Genomic DNA, 22,187 nt, shown 5'->3' with positions numbered 1-22,187 from the left:
TGAGGCATAAAAACAAACAAATAAATAAATAAATAAATAAATAAATAAATAAATAAATAAATAAATAAATAAATAAATAAATAAAACAAGCTAGTCCGTCTGCAAAGAGTAGAAAGGACATTCAAGTTTTTATGTGAAATCCACTTCGTCCTTCAGAGTAAGAGCACAGTGCGTTGCCTCCGCGCGAATTAGGCTGACAGGAGGAAGAAACGAAAGCAAAGAGAGACACACAGAGGCGATGAGCAGAAATAAAAAAATTGATAAGCATCGCCACGTTTTTGCCTTAAAGCGCGTTAGCAGAATTAAGTGCTCGACAAATGTTTTTCGACAAAACCGTGTGTATCTGTGTGCATAGCGAAATCTTTTAGAAGTTCACTAGAGAGGTCTCACTCAGAAATTACACGAGCCAGTGAAAGAAAAAAAAAAGAAAAAAAGGATTAGACAGAGAAGAAGCAGTATTCAAGTCTGGTAATTTTGGATAAAGGAAAAATGGGCACAACAATGAAAGCAGAGGAAGGAATGCCAACATTAAGAAGGCACTTGAGAAAGGCATGGCAGAGTTAGCGCGATAAGCGTTCTGATTTAGCGAGTGTCGCTACCGTCTCTTGTGGTACGGCCTTCAGTACAGATCTGTCACTCACACGAAGCACATGAGCACATTAGTGTGCGATGACCACGGGAAAGGCGAGTGATCCAATATCCCCTCGGAGAACAGCCACCAAGATTCCAGTCTTCAAATGGTTTGTGGCAGAGACATTCATTTCGACGAAAAACCGGGAAACTCGCATAACTGGTGTCGCATAGTCACCGGCGAGCTTGAGACTTCGCCCGCCTCGCTTGCTGGCATTCCAATCAAGAAGCAGCGAGAGGCCGCGAAGAGGACCAGTCTGTTTGCGCTCATCGAGAGTTGCGGGAGAGTAGTAGTATTCGTAAAGAAATGCGACAGCGAGAAGTGCACATGCGTATGAAAAACAGGTACCCGATTGAAAAACTCGTGCAACTTATGGCACAGCGCCTGGAATTTTGTTCTCTGCGTATTACACTATTCTGGCCAGTATTTTTGAACGAGAAGCCTTCTTCCATATTAAAAATGTTTTCTTCCATTTATTTGCGAGCAGCAAAGATAGCAATAGAGCGTGCAGCTAGAAGCTCGAATTTGAATGGTACGCATAAACGAGGAACGGAAAGCAAAGAACAGGCTATTCCAGTAAAAAAGCCCATGAACGCTGGAGGAAAGTAATTTCAAACCACATTCGCAATTACCATGGTTCTGAAATATTACTCAAGTCCAGAAAAGGCTTGAAAGAAGAAAACACACCCAGAAGGTTTGCGAGTGCCAGAAAATTGGAGGGAAAACTCATCAGTGAAGTAGGAAGTGAAAAAAAAAAAGAACGCTGAAATTCAATATATGTAAAAAAAATGGCTGACAAAACTGAATGTTTATCGGATACAGGCCTTCCTTTATCATGGTACATACGGGTCGACGTCGACGTCTTCAATTCTAAAAAATACAATGCAGCGCTGCTGACGGTTTCATTTTAGCGCGAAACTAAGGGTGCAGTTTCTCATTGCGATGGTGTTTGCTTTTCTTACTGAAGAACTTACCATTTCATGTCTATGATGTAAAATCGAACACCGGCTGGACGCTAATCTACCGTCAACCGTGTTTTGTGAACAGCGGAGTTTGGACAAAGAAAAGCAGACATTACTAGCGCTAGATCGTTTCTGTCATGCCGAACCACTGGGTAAACCTAATATCACGGGTGGGCTTATTAAGGTGGAACTAATATCACGGGTGTAATAAAACTAGGGTGGACCTAATATATTCAAATGATTGGTTGAGCAAATAAGCACTATTTATAGACCCTGTCTTGGTTAGCGTTAAGGTGGCAGGGACGATACGAAAACTTCGCAATGAAATTAATATTACCTAGTTGCTTGATTTTCAACTCGTATTTGGTAATAAAGATTTGAACTTCATACGTGGAATGTTGGTGCGGATGGTCATTGTGGGCGAAAAATTTATATCGTGGAATGTTTAGCGCTTATCTCGTTTCTTACCTATTTGCTATTTTTGTTATATTGATGCAAACTTCAGATTTATCTCCTGTAATAAAACTGTTATCTCGTTTCTTACCTATTTGCTATTTTTGTTATATTGATGCAAACTTCAGATTTATCTCCTGTAATAAAACTGGCACCGGGAAACTTGAATTATTTGTACATTGCTTGGTTGTTTTTTACACATGCTAATAAAGTGACGGGCAGTTATCTCGAAAATGTTTGGTTGGCGAGTAGTGCGGATTTTAGAGACCTGGCAAATAATGTTAAACGATGCTTGTAACTGCAGTGGGATTATTTAACAAAGACAATCGAAAGTTCCTTAATGTCCTCGGAACAATGAAAGGCCGTTACATAAGGGCTATTCGTGCATCGGTGTACAGCAAGGTTTGTAGACCAAAAACACCCAGGGGTACCAGATTTCGGCGCACGGTAAAGATCCCCGGGTGGCGCAAAGTAATCCGGAGCCCTCCACTACGGCGTGCCTCATCGCCTGTGTTGCGTTGGCGCGTTAAACCCAACAATCAATCAATGTTTGTAGGCGAGCGAGTACGTACGTGTGAGAGCTCAACAGCGCTAAAATCAACGGGGCAGAGAAGTATACACCAAGCCTTGCGCTCTTACATCTTGATGTGTCTGCATGTGCAAGATGTCAAGCATTACTAAAACGTGCTTTGTCTGCAATGGTGATCGACGGCAAGCCAGGAGGGAGTTCGGGGTACCTACGGCTGAATCCCATTTCGCACGTGGGTTTATTGCACCGTTTTATCACCTCAATGATTGCTTGACTCTCCTTCGGATCACCGCCGGTGCCGTTCGGTCTTGCACTGCGTTGGTGAAAATGCGATGCCAGGCACTTATGCTTTATGTTCCCTGGTGAACCGCTTACTTCCTCTAGGCCCCCAGTGGAAGGCTGCATGTACCAAGATCGCTTGCGAGCTCGCCGAGGGCATTGCGAACGCAGAACAGCGCGACTTTTAAACTCAACAGTAGAAAGAGCACCGACCCGCGTTCGATATATTTCGGGTGGACCCACATAGTTTTGAATAGGTTGCATTGGTTGCCCCCGAGGGCAGCGCGGAGTGCAGTTGTTTGACGTGAGCTAATTTAATACTGCAATGCAATTATTGACGCCCCCTTCCACACGACTCCCTTCCCTCTGCCCATGAGGGCGCGTGTTCGGGATGTTTCTGATCAGAAATTTGCTATTTGAGCGGTGTAGAAGCCATGCCGCCGCCATTGCGAAGCGTTGATGGAGCGATTGTCACTATGGGTTAAAGCGGCGCAAGAAACAAACGCTCATTATGGAAAGAATCATAACGGCAACGTGCGTGCTTGTGGGATCCGAAACGACTATAGGAGACTTCCCTAACCCGCTCAACAAAACTACGACTTCAAGGACGTTGCTTTTACAGAAAAAAAAACACGGTCGTTAGTGAAGGTTCAAACTCAGCGCTATCCAATGACTGTAGGGACGTCATTGGGAAGTCACAAAAATAAAAGAACAATAACTGGGTCAACTTAGTGCTACCATTCAAGTCGTGCGGCCAAACGAGACAAGAGGAACTTCTTAAACAGCGCTATCCTATTTATTTAGGGTAAGGATCGACTGCAGCCGCAAATCACACAAAACGGTCGCTGTGACGTCTCCCGCGGAACGAGCAAAATCCAATGTCTCCACCATTTTATCCGCTTTCCTTATTGCCTAACTTAAGCTCTTAATGCTTCTGTTAAAACTGGCACAAGTGATATTACCACATGGCGACGTGGGGAATTATCCGAATCCGCATTTGCACAGAAGGCTCTTTAAAGGGACCCTGCAACGCTTTCGATCAGCGCTTTCACTCTTTCCTTCGCGTCTGGAACCACTGCGAAAGCTATTGGCGGTGAGATGTTTGAGTGGCGCCCCCTGGCTTTGACGTCAGCTTAGGGACTCGCGCCGCTGTCGTCTGCTACACTCCGCTTGTGAGTGCAGCAGTGCCTGTGCTAGAAATCGCCCGCTTTCGTGAATTATTGCATGAAAACCGCTTTTCCAATGATTCAGCTATTTTTGCCAGCTTCTGACACCTCTGAATAATTTCAAGCTGCATCCTACACAAGTTTGCAACACACAAGAAGAGAGAGAGAACAACCTTCTTCAAAGCATCGGTCAGGAAATCGTCTGTAACTCGTCCTTATTAGCTTATTTGCGAGGTTAAGTGCTCAGAAATCATCGATAAGTGCTCAAAATGTGTATGCTTCCCTACAGTATTTTTTAGATGTTCTTATGAAGGCTCAACAGTCCAATACTACGCACCAAGCAGCGGGCCCCTACAAGCCCATCGCACAGTAGGACATAAAGCGGCTGTCTTCTATTTCTTTTGTTGTTGTTGACTTGTATCAGATAAATTTTTTTTCTGTGCCTAATGCTATAATTTCTTTCCACCGCCACAAACCTCTTACTAGGAGGTTCGGGGATGTTTGGGAGGCTGACAAAGGTAGTGTGGATATTTTCTTCGGCTGTATGGCATACATTCCTTTCTTCACAAAGTGGCTTTTATGGCTATGGCCAAGAAGGGGCTTATCCTCAGCGTTCATTGTTTATTCACATGCAAATACGATGAGAAGGGCCACCGCGATCGCGCATCAGACAACGTAGTCCGAGTACTCAAAGGCGGCTTTTGTCCTCCGAATTTCTATTGAAACCATCGTTATCATAGAGAACTGACTCTCAATTCGAACGGTTATGACATGATTACGGTGTTGGAGGCTTGATATACTCGGTAACTAATGAAATAAATAGTATACGTGCCGGTTTTCAGTATAACAGGAATCGAAACCCACGAATATTTCCAAGCAGCTCTTTACTGTTTTCCAACCCTTCCAGGCGTAAAGAGAAAATCCTGGTCTGCTCGGGATGGCGTTCTATGAATTGGAAAAAATTACTCTTATTACTGGGCCGGGTCCATCACTGAGGACCCGGCCCACTAATCAGCTCGATTTTACTGTTAAATAAAGTCGTCTCCTCCTCCTCTTCCTACTCGTCTTGAGCGCTATTTTACTATAACGCATATCTGAATAATGAGAAAAAATACGGCCGTGGGAAATCTACCGAAATATCTCCCCAGGTCTGAACGACCACAGTGGCACGGTATTTTTGCCGTAGACGTGACTCGTTTTGCTGAATAAACCTCCATACTGCTAAGAAGTCTGATATAAAACCAGCACGCGCCTATACACACAGTAGGTTAGGTTATTTGGTACTCAAAATACAATTTTTGCGGCCCATAGTGCATGTCGGCATACTTTCATGCAATCACAACGTAAAGTTATGTGATACAATACGTTCGAGCGTTCGGCAAAATTGCAAAAACTGTTTTACCTTGCATACCATTACCAGGGATCGCGATGCCTTCTGCCAAAGCCGACAGCCCCGAGTGCCTGGAATTTCTTTTTGTGTTGCATTTTCGCTGTTGTCGGCTATTAGTAACTGGCTGTTCCCTTTCTCCGAAAGATTGCTTAATACAGAAGCTGATGCCTCTCTCCGACTCTTCGCGCTCTGCACAGGACCGGCTTCTCAACGAATGGGGTGACGCCGGCAGTGTTTCTTGCACAGCGGTGTACCCAAAACTATACTTTAAATCACCCCTTGAGTTAGTGTATGCTATTGTAAGTCTATTATAGTGATAAAAAGTGACGCCCACGCAAAATCTGGCGCGGACAAGCATCAAACGTTAAACGTGCGCAGAAAAATAGCAGGGAGAGCGAGCCCGAGTGAAGCAGACGACAAATACGAGAATCCCTAAGCCGACGTCACGGAGGCGCGCTCCGCAGCGCCGCCTGTGGTCGAGCTCACCGCCAATAGTTATTTGCTCGTCGCACGAGATACGCCTTCCGTTTCTACTTTGTTTTTGTGGCTTTGTTTTTAAAGTTTCTACCGAAAAGCGCTCATTGATGCAACTGAAGGAAAACCGGCCAACTGCCGCTACATGGCCTCAGTGACGTAATTTGAGCCGTCGAAGAAGGTCAAGACCGGGAAAGAGATACAAATCTTTTGAGCGTGCTCACAAGGTATTTGATGTGCATAGAGTAGTAATTTGAGGCTGGGGCTCTTTGCGACCCCCTAATCTAAGTACTGCGTGATTTGGGTGACTACGTTCTGCAAGCATTTCAGATTTCAAAAAAAAAAAAATTCTTGAAAAAAGTGTTGCAGGGTCCCTTTAACGCAGAAGGCACAAACTACGCTGACCCTAATAATGATCGCCGCAGCGCTCATCCGCGGCTCCCTTCCAGTTGCCTTACACGTCGCATTGACGTGCGCCCTAAATCGATACGATAAACTTTGTTGTAGAATTACGGTAAACTGCTCGCCTCTCCATCCGCGGGAGGGGGGGTGGGAGGGAGGGAGGACAATTTGATCGATTTAAGAACGCAGCGGGCGCCTTGATAGCAAAATGCCGTTTTTTTAGCCCAAGGGACACGTCGGCATCTGTTTCTTGGTCAAACGAAACAGCGATGATTCGGCCCTTGTTTTTTGTAGTCGCGGAGCTGTCGTAAATCCAGCCAACCCGTTGGAGCCGCGAGTAATGCGCTTGGTTTAGGTATTTTCATTATCATTCGTCATGGTATGCGTATGCCGAAAGGCGCATTGATGTAACGCGTGAGGTTATTGGAACGCATCCCCCGTGAGAAGCTCCACGATTTCATATGTGGACTAGCATCGCCCGGTGTTGAAATTCGGACCGCTGACCCTTGCATTAGTAACTGTTGTAGTTGTGCGACCCCGTGGCCATCCCATTAGAACACAATAACCGTCATCACAGTGACACCAGTAATTGAGTCATAACGCATAAATCAAATTCGTACTACTGTCCTTACTTGAATCAACCGCTGTTTGCACCGAAGTAACTGGTTTTCAAGTGTTTCAATTCAAGTATTTAAAAGATCCGAAGCTATCCAGAGTTGATACGGAGCCCTCTACTTCGGCGCGCCTCAGAGCCCCGTTGAAGCTTACAGGCGTACAACCCAAGTTTTTTTTAATTCTCAGCATAAGAGGTACTGAGACCAGCTTTGGTAAATGGGTGAAATGAATGTGTGCATTTTTTATTGGGACACTGTAAGCGTCCTTACGTATAAAGCGACTGACAGTGAGGTCATCCTGCGAAATGCATAGCATGTTCGAGCATATGGTTTTCTTCCTAATAAATATTTTGTCGTTCAGGAACACCCCCCTTAGTTTGCTATCGCGCTCCTCCGTGTTTTCTTGCTGTTTTCGTTCTCAAGGAATTTGAACAGCCATGCCCGCTCTCACTCATTTCGCTCATACGACCCACCGCATTGGCACAGTGGCTAAGGCGTTGTGCTGCTGAGCCCGCGGACGCGGGTTTGATCCCGGCCACGGTATCTGCTTTTCAGCCGGAGGTCAAAAGCGAAAACGCTCGTATGTAGATATTTGGGAGCCCGTTAGAGATCCCCTGCAGGTTGTCAAAATTAATCCAGAGCCCTCCACTACGGCGCGCGACATAGGCCGGGTGTAGCTTGGGCACGTTATACACCACAATCAATCAATCAATCAATCAATCAATCAATCAATCAATCAATCAATCAATCAATCAATCAATCAATCAATCAATCAATCAATCAATCAATCAATCAATCAATCAATCAATCAATCAATCTGTTCATGTGGAGAAGTATAAAATTCTTACGCATGATGAACCTTCTGTGATATAAACACGATACCTTCACACCGGTGCTATCAAGCGCTCACCTGAAGCTGAGAACAGTAAGCGGCCTGTACGACTTGTGGCTCTGCGGATCCGTCATCGGTCGCCCCCAAAAGTCGTTCAGCCACAGCGAAGAGGGCGCCCGCTGCGTCCGCGGTCGGTGGTGCTCGCCTGTGACGTCGGGGTTCCCCACCACCGCTACCATGTCGTCGTGCACGAACTCGCCGTCGAGTGAATTGAGATAACACAGCACCGCCACAACTCCTGCACACACCGCCGGCCACCTGGCTACCACACCGTCGCAACACATTCGGCTTCGAGTGTCGACGAAACGCGAGGACTCGCGAGCACTGGAAGGCATTCCCCGCCGTTTATTCCTATGATCCTCTGCGTGACGACCACGCTCGTGAAACTGCTGTTCTTGCAGTCGACCTGTAGATCCCTTGGACGCATCGTCTGCGACCGTCACAACGGCACGTCCTCGGCAAAAGCGGATGCACGCCGCAAAAACGCTGCAAGCAACGCCGGCAAAGTCTGTCACCACACGCACCACACTATCGCCAAGAGCGATGATTTCGGCTACAGGACCATTATTCCTTGAGTCAGCGCCGAGTTCAACCAATCCTTTGGGAGCTGTCCTCAGCGCCGCGTGACGTGGAACCCAACCAATCGTAGTCTGCAGGGCCGGCTCCGTGCCTGCGCCGATACAACTCCCACAGGCCATAGTTCGAAGCAAGCAGAAGTACTCTTACGCAACAATCACCGCACCTGCTGACAACTGGCTCCCACTACAGGAACTGCTGACCTCATCTTTCGGACACGCGCTGTGTAATATCAAGAAATTATAGGCAATCATTCGCCCGATTGATTTCTTCAGTCTGTGATACCTCCTGCACTTGAAAAGTGACCGCCAGGCCGACACAGCTCGGGGCACCGTTGTACAGGAAGTACGCTACCGCCATAAAAGCCCGGTGGTGTTCTGCTGCGGCGGACTCACGCTAGCAGCAGCAAAAATTATTCAGCTCCGCAACCCAAAGAACTGTTTAATTTACGAGGTGACAACAACGTTCACGCTCCTGAATAACAATGACGCGAAACCTACGAGAAATTCTTCTTCGGTTGCAGTCGAATGGGAGTCTGGGCAGAGGAACCTTTACTGGAAGTTCCGCAGGTTTACGACGTGCATCCCTATTACACATCTCACGACGGGACGCATGAAGACCGCTGACCAGAAGGCGAAAAGTACCTCCACCGACAAGCAGAGGGGCAGAGCGAGTGACGTAGCTCCTATGAATGCGCCATCCAACGCCGGCGCACGCAAGAGTCGTACTGGGCCGCATGCTTGCCGGCTGCGTCCACCGCTGCTGCCGGCCGCAGGGTGGCGCGGCGTTCCGCAGCGGCGGCGGGAAAGGAAAAGGCGGAGCGGAAAGATCCCATCGAGCGCGCGCCTCCTGCTTCCCCATCGCCAAAGCACGAGGGAAAAAAGAAGGACAGCAGCGCGGCGTTTACTCAATCTGGCGCTTCACGTACACTCCTCTTCTTTCCCTGGCGAGCTCGGGACAATGTTATCTTGAAGACAGCCTGCTTTACGCCCCGCGCGCGAGCAGAGATTTCGCTCTTTGATTAGTGGACCCAAATGAAAAGGCCGGCGAGTAGTGCCTGACCGAAGGACCAATGAGTGGCCGGGAAAACGGAAGGGAACGGGGGAAGCTTCGCTACCTGCAGTGAAGTGGTGGGGAGAGAGAAATGCGGCACTTGGGACGGCGAGGACTCGGCAGATCCCGGTGATTGCTGGCGCGCTGCGCAATTACATTCACCTTTGGGAATAGGAGCAATCTGCCGACAGGCTCTACAAGAATGGCGTGTTGGGGAAAAAAAAAGAGGAAATAAGTTATTCCAAAGCTGGAGCGTCTGTGCAGTTTTCCAGGAGAGAAAATTTACGCAATCGCTTATCATCGCTTTGGAGGAAGCGGTGCGTGTGAGTAAACTGAACTTACATGCCGTTATTTCCGCCAGCACTAAACATAAGTAGTATTATTAGAAAAGCTGTTTTTAGACCCTACTGAAGACTCTCCGGAGATAACATTATTTTACTTGTACGATAATGTTAAACTTCAGGAGAAGGCGTCCTCAGTGTAGTTTCTTAAGGGATTTAGCCATCCAGAGGCTCCGTAATTTCTCTCCCACATGGAAACGCGGTTCCTCAATGTCCCGACTAGACAGGTTTTATATAACTCCAGACCTAATCACCGCTGTGCCAAACATAGAAGTAAGTCAATTCCCTAGTATGGCCGGTTATATTTGAGACCCTTACCCAGTGCTCCTGTCCCTATATTCAGGTCACCGTAGACTTGATGGCGCCCGACACTGGAAGCTTGATACTAGAATACTGCAAGATGATGTTGCAGTATTGTCATTAAAATATGTTTCTTCTTCCCTACCGGTCGAAGTTAGCATACAACAGTGGGACAATTTAACATCCATATGGAGGCAACTAGCTCGAACAGCTGGCCAACAGAAAGGTTCGGAACACAGCTTAGCTTAACAACACGCTCAAGCGCATCCGGATATTTAGATATGATAAATAACTAACGCCTTTAATGAGTGAATATGTTGGCATCCTTAGGGAGCGATACAAACGCCAACTGAATGAAATAATGCAGCCATACACTGCCTACAATATTCGTGGTCCTTGCAACGGTAGTTTAGAAATTTAAAGATTTTTGGCGACTCATGAAACTCCAAACATTACAGAGTGTTTGCGCTGCCCGAATAACACCATCTCCACAGACCCATCAGCAATAAAATCAGGGTTTCTTTCTGTATTTTGTGAGGTGTTTGCAGCGGATTCGCTCGAGGTAGATGAAAGACACATGGTAGCACAACGGTGTTCTGCTTCAAATTCCCCACCTCAGGTTTCAGGAAGCATATACTCCCAAATACTGAAGGACGTGACCTGTTCCGAGATATACGACATTTTAAGAAAAATGAAAACCGATCCGCGCCTGATCCGGGCGGTTCGCCAACGGAATTCTACAAGCGCTGCTGGGCAGAATAAGGCTCTTCCTTAGTGAAACTTATAAATTCAATCCTAGCAGATCAGCAGCTTCCAAACTCGTTTAACAGAGGCCGTATAATCTTACTTTTGAAAGAAGGAAAAGACCCCTCCCTCCCGAGTTCTTACAGACCAATAACCGTTTTGAATTCTGACTACAAGATTTTAACTTAGCTTTTGGTGTCCACAATTAAGGCTCTTTGGCCGGACATCCTCTCACTCCAACAGGTTGGCTCGGTCCCATACAGAAATATTTTTTCGCCACTTAGCCTAGCCCGAGACATACTTGCCTATACACACCAAACTGGTATTGCAGGCATGTGTGTCTCTGTAGACCAAAAACAGGCATTTGATAGGGTCAATAATTCATACCTGTTTGCCATATTTCAGGCATATGAGTTTCCCTCTGAATTTGTTCTGCTTCTCCCAGAATTGTATGATAATTTATCTAGTGACCGGGTCATTAAGGGTGTGGTAAAGGATGAAATTACAGTTCATAGAGGCGTCAGACAAGGATGCCCCTTGTCGCCGCTTGTTTTCGTCTTATGTCTAGACACCTTTATCAGAAAACTCGTTGATAACTCCAAAATTAGGGGTCTCCCCTTGCCCGGACAAGGCTGGCTTAAAGTGTCTGCGTACTCAGATGACGTCACTACTTTTATACGGGACACTGATAGCCTCACGGCTGTTTTAGCGGGCTTTGAGTCTTATGCTCGACTTTCAGGAGGGACCGAGTTAACTGTCACAAAAAGTGCTGTCCTCCCCCTGGGAAACGCTACACTCGCCCCCAATTATAACTTAAAAATAGTTCGAGACCTGAAGATTCTCGGCGCAAACTTACCGAAGAAAGTGTTTCTCCCGACATGTGGCCCGAGCTAGTTGATGATATTCAAAAGAATGTTGCCAGAGCTAGTTCTTTCAACTTGTATTTTTCGAAGCAATCGTATCTGAATAAATGAGTTTTTCTTGCTAAATTATTTTTTGTCTCCAGGACTATGCTGCCTCCCAATCCTGTTATCCCCAAAGCGTCTTGCGAGATTTTTTCTTCTTTTTGGGATGGAAGAACGGAGCGTTTAGCGAGAGATGCCCTGCGGCTCCCACGCCGCTCTGGGGGTTATGGTCTTCCTTGAATCGACCTCATGAGCCAGTTGTTGGCCCCTAGAGTCGTCCTTTCACTTCTCAGGTACGTAGGAGCTCCGAGCAGACCTTTGATCCTCTGAGTCTACGTCCTCGTCCCTTCTAGACGGTTTCATTGTCCAACTATGGCCAGCAACCTACACCCCACTGCAGCTATCCCGCGGAGACTCTTCAAGCCCGTCATTACTTTACCTAAGGAAATTTGTGCACTGGATGCTGAATTCGATTTTGTGAATGAACAACCTGCCAAGTGGTGCGGAAAAATAGTTGCTGCGAGGTCGGGTAGGCGTGGGGATCCACCAGACTTTCCCTGGTTACGTCTGGCTTCAGGTAGGCTGCCCGAGAACGCCAAAAAAATTCAGTGGCAAAAAGCTCGGCGAATGCTTCCCACAAAAGACAGATTATTTCACTGGGGAGTAACACAGAACTCTTCTGTAACAACTCCGGTCAACCAGAATCCAGTGCAGACATTTTCTCAAGCTGCACTGTTGCGCGTTGCCTTTGGCGCATTATGCACCGTGCCGCTCCAAGTTTGGGGCTTGCACGGTATCAACAGAGAGAACAGTGCCCTGGCACTCCCCTAGGCAAACTATTCGTAGCAATTGGGGATTATGTACAATGGCATGATTGCTGCAGGGCCGTTGCACAGAATCGCAGGCTACGTATGCAGTGGCCCTTGCTTTCCTTTTTTTCAGACACCTCGTGACTTTCTCGAAGGCTCGTTGGACCTGTTGGGTGATGAAGAGTTTCTGCAACGTTGGTCTGCCCGGTTTATTGAGGTTTCGAACAAAAGGGGTAATATTCATCAAACTTTCCAGGCCTGTGTCCTTAGGGATTTTCGTTGTTGCAATTGATTTTGGTGTTAGAATTTGTAGTCATTGATCTACAGTACTCGCTGTGACATAACACCAACCCTGTTCTGTATATTGCTGCATTCTTTAAGCGAACGTTTTTGTACCCTTGCTTCCCTCGCATGTTAATCTTTTGGTTGTAAGCAACTCTAAATTGTTTGTATGTTAATGTTTTGTCTGCAATAAACTTGAAACTGTTTGCGTGTTTCTGTAAGAGTCTGTAACTGGCAGCCTTCAGGCTCTGTTAGTTACGTAGCAACAGGCGCTGCATATGCTTAGTTGTGTCTGGTTTTTACGTTTTATCATTGGTACCAGAATTTTTTAAATAATACATTTATACTTTCAAGATGGACAGACAGACATACAGAGAGTCAGAAAAAAATTCTGCGTTTAATTAGCCCAAGAAAGACTATTGTCTTTCAAAAAACACTGCGCCACCTGTAAAGGGGGCTCCGCTGCAGATGAATGTTATAACAGTGAAGCCATTTTTCGCGCCTGTTCCAGTGTAAGCACAAGGGGCATGTGCGTATGCGGACGCCTTACTTTTCAATTCTAAAGGCGACAGTCTTTCTTGGGCTACTACAACGCAAAAAAACATTGGCGCAGCTTGGCTAAACTTGGGCTAAACTTGACCGGCTAAATTTGGCCTCACCCCTCACACTTCGCCTAGCCTAGCGAGAACGTCTCAAAGCCTAACAAACTTAGCGAAACGTAGCAAACCCTAGCAAAGCTTACTTAAACCGAAAGAAGCTAGGTCGACCCACCGCTCCGCTGTTTCTCCACCGTGCCACCACTGCTCAGCGGTGCAAGCTGTGGCAATTTTTATACAGCTTCTCTTTTGGGGATTTGCCACGTCCGTTTCTATTTTTTTCGTTTTCTGCAAAGTGCGCTCATTGTCTTGACGGTACTACTCTCTGCAAATATATCCATTGCGTTCACCATTGCGCGTTACCTTGGTTATTTACTACTTTTGCGTCACAGTCTCCCATTACTGCCGCGTACTTTGTTGTTACGTTATCCGCTCCCTTTGCGACACCCACCTACAAACTGCGCGCAGCTTCATAATCATAACTTGATGTTAGTGCATAGACATACGCTCCGTTTAGCGTGCACATCTTGTCATGCTTGATCAAAATTGTTGAAACGTTTTCGATAATAGCGTAGATTTCCCCAACGTTATCTCCTATTTTTGTGGGGCAGGAAATCTACTTGAACTCTATTTTCTCCTCACGCCTAGCGTAAAGCGTGCCCTCTATTCAACCCCTCAGGCCTCACCACATCTTCTGAAAACGCTTAATCCTACGATATCTCATTCAACCCGTCCGAGCTCCTCCGACAGTACAGCTAAGCCCCACTCATTCAATAGTGTTCCATCGTTAACATTTTCAGGTTCAAGGCCAGTTACAGCTTGCATGGACCCAGAGGTTTTTAACACCCTTCAGTGTATTGCCAGACTGATCGTCACCGTAGCAGGTGCTCTACAGCGGCTGCGATCGAGGGCTGTGCGTTGAGTTATGGGGTCATTTGACGGGACACGTTCTACGGCACTGGGCTACGCATTATAACCCTGGAAGTGTGAGCACGAGTGTGCTAAAGTTTTATCATTTTTGCGCAATGCGTACGCAATGCGAAGTCACAAGCGCGAACTTTCAGGTACGAGTAGTTCACTTGACAAGCTCACCGGTGTCGAATGATATTTTGATGCCGAGTTTCAAGGTGGTAAGTGACAAAGTACATGAGCATAGTTACGTTTCTGTTCGTTTACTTATACAGCCCCCCAAAGTTTGCTTGCCTTTGTCTTTTTTGTGCAGCAGACGCTCCAAATAACTAATTGTTGGTTCTTTACTCCAATACGTTCATTTTATGTATATTCTTTGTCTCTCTTTTCCGCCGCCTACGCAGCGCAAGTTATCCAAGCTGGTGTTCAACGTGTACCAACTCGCCCTAAGGAGTTACTTACTTAACTGCATGTTTTCAATTAACTGGGAATATTTTCAGTTAACTGGGAATATTTTCGCAACAAGCTATTTTAATGACGGGACAGCAATAACCTGCATATTTTTAATATCGTTGGGAAGGACTCATCCAACATTTGTTTCTTTATAGTTTAGATGGTTTTTTTTCCTGAGAGGTGATCATCATCATCATCACCACCATCACCATCATCATCATCACCATCATCCTGTCAATGCCCACTGCAGGGCAAAGGCCTCTCCAATAGATCTTCAATCATACCGGTCGTCTGCTATCTGCGACCAGTTTATCCCCGCAAACTTCTTGATCTTATCTGCCCATCTAACTTTCTGCCGCCCCCTGCCACGCATTGCCCTCTCTAAAATTCCACTCTGTTACCCTTAATGACCAACGGTTATCTCGATTGTACGGGTTTAACGCGCGGACGCAACGCAGGCGATGAGGCGCGCCGTATAGTGGAGGGCTCCGGATTAATTTTGACAACCAGGAGGTCTTTAACGACCGCCGAAATCTCGCACACATGGGCGTTTTTCATTGCGCCTCCATCAGAAAAGCGGCCGCAGCGTCCGGGAATCGAGAGAGAGAGAAAATGACATTTATTTGTGTCCGGCGTGCAGGGGCGGGTCAGGCCACGCAGGGCTTCACCGCCCCCTATCGGGAGGCTAGACCTCGGGGAACTTTAGGCCAGTGCTCCAGCTTTGGCTACTTGGCGAGCCCGCTTCCTCCCGCTAGGGGATGGAGGGTCTCCCGTTCGCGCCTGCTGGGCAAGGGCGTCCTCGAGCCGCTGGACGGCGATGAGCTGTTCCTTCGGGTTGGAGGAACTAACGTAGTCCACCATGTCCGGTGGCAGTGGGTCCGACACTGCACTGTAGTCACTCGCACCACACCCCCACATAATGTGGGCCAGAGTTGCAGGTTCGTCCGCGCACACACTGCACAGCACTTCCCCGTAGAGTTCGGGACACATGTGTCGAGCCAGGGCCGGTGTGAGGACTGTCCTCGTCTGCAATTGTCGTAGCAGCACCCCCTCTCTTCTGTTCAATCTTGGGTGGGGCGGGGGTAGTTGCGCCCTTTCCACTCTATGCCAGGCCAGGACCTCGCTGTAGTTGAGAATGGGCTCCATGTCAGGGGCGCTCTCCACCGCAATCTGAGAGGCGAGGCGGTGGGGCGCCGCACGGCGCGCGAGCTCTCGTGCGACGGCGTCCGCCTTCTCGTTGCGGTTGGCAACACCCCCGGCGATGGGTCCTACATGAGCCGGGAACCACCTTATGTGCGTTGTGGTCTCTTTGTGCTTGGGGAGGATGCGGGCTGCCACCATTCCCACCTTGCCTCTGGAGTAGTTGGTGATTGCCATTTGCGAGTCGCTCAGTACAGTTCGGGCCTCGTCGCCGCCGCACAGAGCTAGGGCGATAGCGGCCTCTTCCGCCTGCTCGGCATTGGTGGCTTGGAGGCTGCACGCGTTGACTGTGTTTCCGTCCGCAGCGCGAATTACCACTGCTACGAAGTGCTGTGGTCTTTCCGGCATCTGAGCGACGTCGACGTACATAGCCGTGCGGTCGTTTTCGTAGGTCTCGGTCAGCGCTCTGGCCCTGGCCTGTCTGCGCTCTTTGTCCCTCTGCGGATGCATGTTGCGCGGGAGCGGCGAGATCACCAGCTGTCTACTAATGATAGCCGGCAGCTTCTTTCTTTGCATGTTAGCCTCTTCTTCTTCTCTAGTTGTTGTCGGGCTGAGGCCCGCATGCTGTAGAATCTTCCGGCCAGTCCTGGTGTTCTGTAGTCGTTGTATCTGCGCTGTACGCTGAGCCTCGCATATCTCTTCGAGAGTATTATGGACTCCCAAGGACGCCAAGGCCTGGTTGCTAGTACATGGCAGGAGTCCAAGAGCCGTTCTGTATGCTTTCCTTATGACTGCGTTAATCCTATCCCGCTCGTACTGCAGCCATCGGTGGAAAGAGCCCACGTACGATACGTGGCTCACCACAAACGACTGCAGTAGTCGCAGGAGGTTGGCTTCCCGCATGCCGTCACGCCGCGTCGAAATTCTCTTTATGAGGCGGGTGGTGATGCCTATTTTCGTTAGCAGCTTTTCGAGCGCCGTGTGATTACCGTTGCCTGCGTCCATGTGTAGGCCTAATATTCTGATGGTATTGACGTGCGGGATGGTGGTTCCGTCTTTGGTGTAGAGGTTGATGTTTCTGTGTGCTTCTTGTTCTCCCTTCTTTCTTCGGTGGCCAGAGGGTGGTATGATCAACAGCTCCGATTTTTGAGGTGAGCAGTGTAGCCCCGTGCCGTGGAGGCTGGTTTCGACGGTATGTATTGCCTGCTGCAACGTCTCCTCGATGTGTCCGTCCGAGCCTCCTGTTACCCACAGCGTCAGGTCGTCTGCATATATGGTGTGTCGTAGGTCCGGCAGCTGGGCTAGCCTTTCGGCCACCGGTATCATTACTAAGTTGAATAGTAGTGGGGAGATGACCGACCCCTGTGGCGTGCCTATGCTGCCCAGCTTTCGGTCTTCGAACTGTAATTGCCCTATTTGGATGCTGGACGTCCTGTGTGACAGGAAGGCTCGTATGTAGTTATACGTCCGCTTTCCTAGACCAAGTCTGTTGACCTGTTCCAGGATGGCGGAGTGACGGACGTTATCGAAGGCGCTTTTCAAGTCTAAGCCTAGGATCGCCTTGCAGTCGACCTTGCTGGGAGTTTCGAGCATGTCATGTTTCAGGAGAAGCATTGCGTCCTGTGTGCAGAGCTTTGGTCTAAATCCCAGCATGGTGTCGGGGTATATGTCGTTCTCTTCCAGGTAGTCTTGCCACCGATTGTTCAGGACAGGGAATCGAACCATTGTCTTCGTGCTCAGCAGCTCAACGCCTTAGCACTGAGCTACCGCGGCGGGTCCAACGGTTATCTTGCCTTCACATTACATACCCTGCCAAGGCCCATTTCTTCTGCTTAATTTCTGCTAATATATTCTTACACTAGCCGACCCCTTTGCATCACGCATTAGGATGTAGCCGCCAGAAAATTTTTAACTGCCTCTGTATGCTTTTGATAACTAAAATTTCACTTAGAAACCATAAACAACTCAATGTCATATGTAGAAAAATAAATTAGGTCATGTCTTAATCGTAAGCATGCCATCGTAAACGTGACTATCGTTTCCTAGCCATTGCTACAATAGAAAACGTATACACATTATTGTGATTGATTGATTGTAGGGTTTAACGTGCCCACGCAACGCAGGCGATGAGGCGAGCCGTAGCGGAGGGCTCCGAATTTATGTTGCACATCTGGGGATCTTTAACGTGCGCAGAAATCTCGTACACGCGGACGTTTTTGCTTTTCGCCTCAATTGTGATCCTTAGCCCTTATATGTTATGGTAACAGCTTAATTTTTGCTTTAATAAACGTTTTAACTCGACAGAAAAGGTAACACTAAGGACACCTACTTGACGTGCTGTAGAACGCCGAGGCGTTCATGTTGCTGTCTTGTTTTGGTAAAGCATTGGTGGATGGTAAAGTCGCGGCATTCACTAGATGGCAGCACCCGTTTCGTAGAGCGGGAAACGTGAATGCATGCTGAGCAGTTCAAGTGGGAATGAAAACGATTGTAACTCACATAAATGATCTTAAAAGTCGTCCGCGCAGTTGTACACGCCGGGTCGCAAAGGGCTACTATATGAATACGCCAATTGCTGGAAGGTACCACATTAAAACTAGTAGCAGTTGCAATGTTGTGCGCGTAATGTGGCTGGAATTGGTTACTGTAGCCGCTACAGCGGCGAATGCCTTCATTATCAAAAGCTGCTGGAGTTGTGCGATTCGCCTGCTAACTGGCAAATATTTCTATTTTACGCTGCTTGTCAGACTCACCAGCATTACCTTCCTTTGATTGCATTGACAAACGCATCAACCAAAACGGTTCCTTTCCTGTTTTTTCTTGTTTTTATTTCACCGAATGAGAGCTTGGGATTGCATTGACACATGTGATTTCTTTAGTGTATTCTCAGCTTAATCAGTCCCTTTTTTGTGTCGTTTTGTTATTCCCACGAGGGTGTTGTATTGTGTTGATTGTTGCAATTACGTTACTTCGTTTCAATTTATATATACATTTTTTTTCGGGAAGAAATGATGGCAGCCATTTAAGTCTGTAAATAGCAAAAGTAAACGAGTTTTGCTTTGTGTTGTTGGCAAAACTTATTATTTCTGCAAATGTCATCATTTACACCTTTATATTGAATAAGCTTCCTGACGCTACGTGTTTCGGATTCTATGAACATAGAAGGAATTAAACTTTTCTTGTTGCGGTACTCACCAAAAAATCATCGTGGCAAAACAGCACGCGGCAGAACAGCAAAACGTCAAAGCAGAATAACGCCAAAATAGCTCCGCAACATAAGGGCAGGGCGACAAAACAGCACGCCGTAAAACAGAACGCTGAAGCAGTGCAAGAAGCTTGCAGTGGCGGCCTGGCCGCACATTTTTCCGTTTGTGTAATCTGCGTGCGATAGACCTAAAAAATTGCCATGCTAGAGGATGGCTTCCCAACTGCATGCACGGCCTTTTCAGTGATAGAGAACTAACGATATGCATGGGGGAACGCAAGTCAAAACATATTCCGAACTCACAGCGAGGAATCCCACAGGGATTTCTATTGTCGCCCACCCTATTCAACCTGCCGTATTTAGCACACGCAGAGATTTACGTGGATACGTGGCATTATGCATCCACAGCGTGCACGTGGAATTACAATTTGGACCAACGCGGTAGCACACAGAACATACAGGACACTCTCTAAAAATCCTTCGAAGCTGTAGGAACAGCAGCGAGGGGTATCAGACAGGACTTCTCTGTTTAAAAGACAGAGCTACTCATAGTGTATAGCGCAGGCATTGAAGTGCCATGCATTATTTACACATGAAAAAGCACACCATAGAACCCACTAAGTACATAATAGTCCGTGGTATTTGCATTCAAAGTGGCAGCGGAGGATATGTCGCTACCAGCAGCACTATAAAGCACAGGGAGTAAATTCTACGTTTCGAAGGGCTCCCAATGAAACAGAATTATTTAGAGACGGTCTCGTTACATTGAAAGATGCCCCCTTCACGCCAGGAATAAGATTCCACTCTCCTACACAAAATTAACAAAACATAAGAGAACAAGCTTAACAGGCTATTGAAGAAGGTCACCAAAAAAGCCCAGCCCAAGGTGCAGCAGTGAGTACTAACACACAGTTACTGCTCGAATCTGAGACAGTATACGCAGAAGAGATTACTTTCACTCACCGACACAATCCAATCAACAGCTTAGGCGTAACAACTTAGGCGGAGATACGGAAACATAAAGCGTGCACACGACTTCCTAGTACCCCTACCTTAGAAAATCTCCCGCCTTGTAGAAATAGCCTCGCCAAATGTGTTAAGCAGTGAAATTCGCAAAGAGCCTGCATTTTTGAGGCACAACGTCTACAAGTCGCGTGGACAGTCATGAACGTCAAATTATAGCGAAGTAACCAACATAAAAGGGAACAGCAGATGATGTATAACAACCTACAAAATTTTACAGTGCTTCATCTCAATGCGCATGCGTACCAATGCAGAATGCCGAAGGCTTGGCGAACCATCCCTGTCGTACCAGCTACGGTTCGGATAGTGCGTCATATGGGTAATCCGCCTCTTAAATGCGCCACATACACAGAATGTGAACGTTCAACGAAGCCCGCTGAAAAAGCTGCGGTTGTTGATTGCCTCAGTCTTATTTGTTGTTTGCTTGAGCGCATTTTGATATCGATATCGCCCATTGCGGTTGTTCAAGTGCCTGCTATTACAGTATACGGCATGTTATTGATGTCACTTTCTGTTTTAAATGAGAGAACATACTTTAAATGATCACTTCCCCCACCTTCTTGTTGTTTTTTTTTACCTTGTAGTGAGCTTTGTTTTTCGACTTTGATTTTTTTGTTGCTTCTCCGCTGACGTGAACACTAACTTTCTGAGAGCTGTGAAAGCTGAAGTCTGTGCTATACGCTGTATCTGAGGGCACCAGTTGTATACACATATTTTTAATACCTGTCTGTACCATTTGTATAGGTTGCCGAACATGCTTTTAACGATATATTCGACCGAGTACCATCATGGCTTTTACATGGCATAGATTCATGTACTAGAGTGAGGCTGCCAGAACATCCACCCTGCCGACTGGAGACGTTATTTCATAGGCTTTGTCTCAATGCAGTGTTAATTCTTATCTACATCGGATAGGCCAGACATCAAGCCCATACTGTGATAATTGTGGCTAACTTGACACTGTCGAACGTATTTTATTGGAGTTCACGGCTTATGCCGATTCACGGTGCCGTCTAAAGCATAAAATTGATTGCCTCCACCCTGTAAGGCTTATGCCGATTCACGGTGCCGTCTAAAGCATAAAATTGATTGCCTCCACCCTGTAAGGCTTATGCCGATTCACGGTGCCGTCTAAAGCATAAAATTGATTGCCTCCACCCTGTAAGGCTTATGCTGATTCACGGTGCCGTCTAAAGCATAAAATTGATTGCCTCCACCCTGTAAGGCTTATGCCGATTCACGGTGCCGTCTAAAGCATAAAATTGATTGCCTCCACCCTGGGCCAGTAACACTGAGACTGGTACTTGGACCATGGCTCTCTCCCTGTGCTCAGCGCAAAGCCCTGTCTGCACTATTAGAGTCTCTCCAGAATGTTAGCGTGTCTACGACGTTGTAGCCTTCCCATCATTTCATGAAACTTTTAACTAAATGCCCTGAAGCACGCCTCTGTTTTATTTTTATTTTGTTGTTTCTCTTTCTTTTTTCTCTACTGCAATCTGATTAGCTATACACCTACTACCTTTTTTCTCTCTCTTCCTTTCCACGCAGGGTAGCAAGTCGGCGAACTCAAGTCGGCAAACCTCTTTGCGTTTTCCACTTTAACAAAGAGTCTCTCTCTCTCTACCGCCGCTCTACCCCCCCCCCCCCCCCTTCTAACATTTTTCTTTTCATTTTCACCTTGAAGTAAGGCTTGCTCAGTAAGCTCTCTATTGCTACCTTGCTTTTTATCGTTTCTCCACTCAGTTTAATGCCAGACGTGCTAAAATTGAGGGTGTCATTCGTATCATTTTTAGATTTTTTCGCGACTGTCTTGACCAGTTGCCACTTGCTGACACTGATAAACGGGGCCGATGGGCCAGTCAAGCTGCTCTAATGCAGCTTTTCTCTGCGGTTTCCTCCCATAGGAACGGTGGAAATAAATGTTTAAATAATAAAGCAATGCTACATACACTCAAGCCGCCTTACCGCTTCCGCACAGTTCCTAAAAAGATTGATAAGGAGCCACTGGGTTCTCGGACACATGGGATTGGCGGGCTATGAAAGAGTTAACCTACACGCC

The 22,187-nt window shown here is 47.1% G+C and overlaps 1 protein-coding gene across 1 annotated transcript in view; it reads right to left on the bottom strand.

Moving 5' to 3' along the window:
- LOC144162514 (protein O-mannosyl-transferase TMTC1-like) overlaps positions 1–8,569 on the bottom strand; it is a 162,733-nt gene extending 154,164 nt beyond the window's left edge. The window contains exon 1 of the mRNA XM_077693076.1: positions 7,811–8,569. Within this exon, the coding sequence (XP_077549202.1) occupies positions 7,811–8,490 (680 nt within the window). The 5' untranslated portion in view covers positions 8,491–8,569. The remainder of the gene's footprint in view (positions 1–7,810) is intronic.
- Positions 8,570–22,187: the final 13,618 nt, after the last annotated feature.

This window comes from Haemaphysalis longicornis, unplaced genomic scaffold (assembly GCF_048455015.1).
Source record: "Haemaphysalis longicornis isolate Haplotype H1 unplaced genomic scaffold, Haemaphysalis longicornis Haplotype H1 scaffold_12, whole genome shotgun sequence".
Classification (NCBI taxonomy): Eukaryota; Metazoa; Arthropoda; class Arachnida; order Ixodida; family Ixodidae; genus Haemaphysalis; species Haemaphysalis longicornis.
This window is presented reverse-complemented; position numbering and strand designations above follow the sequence as displayed.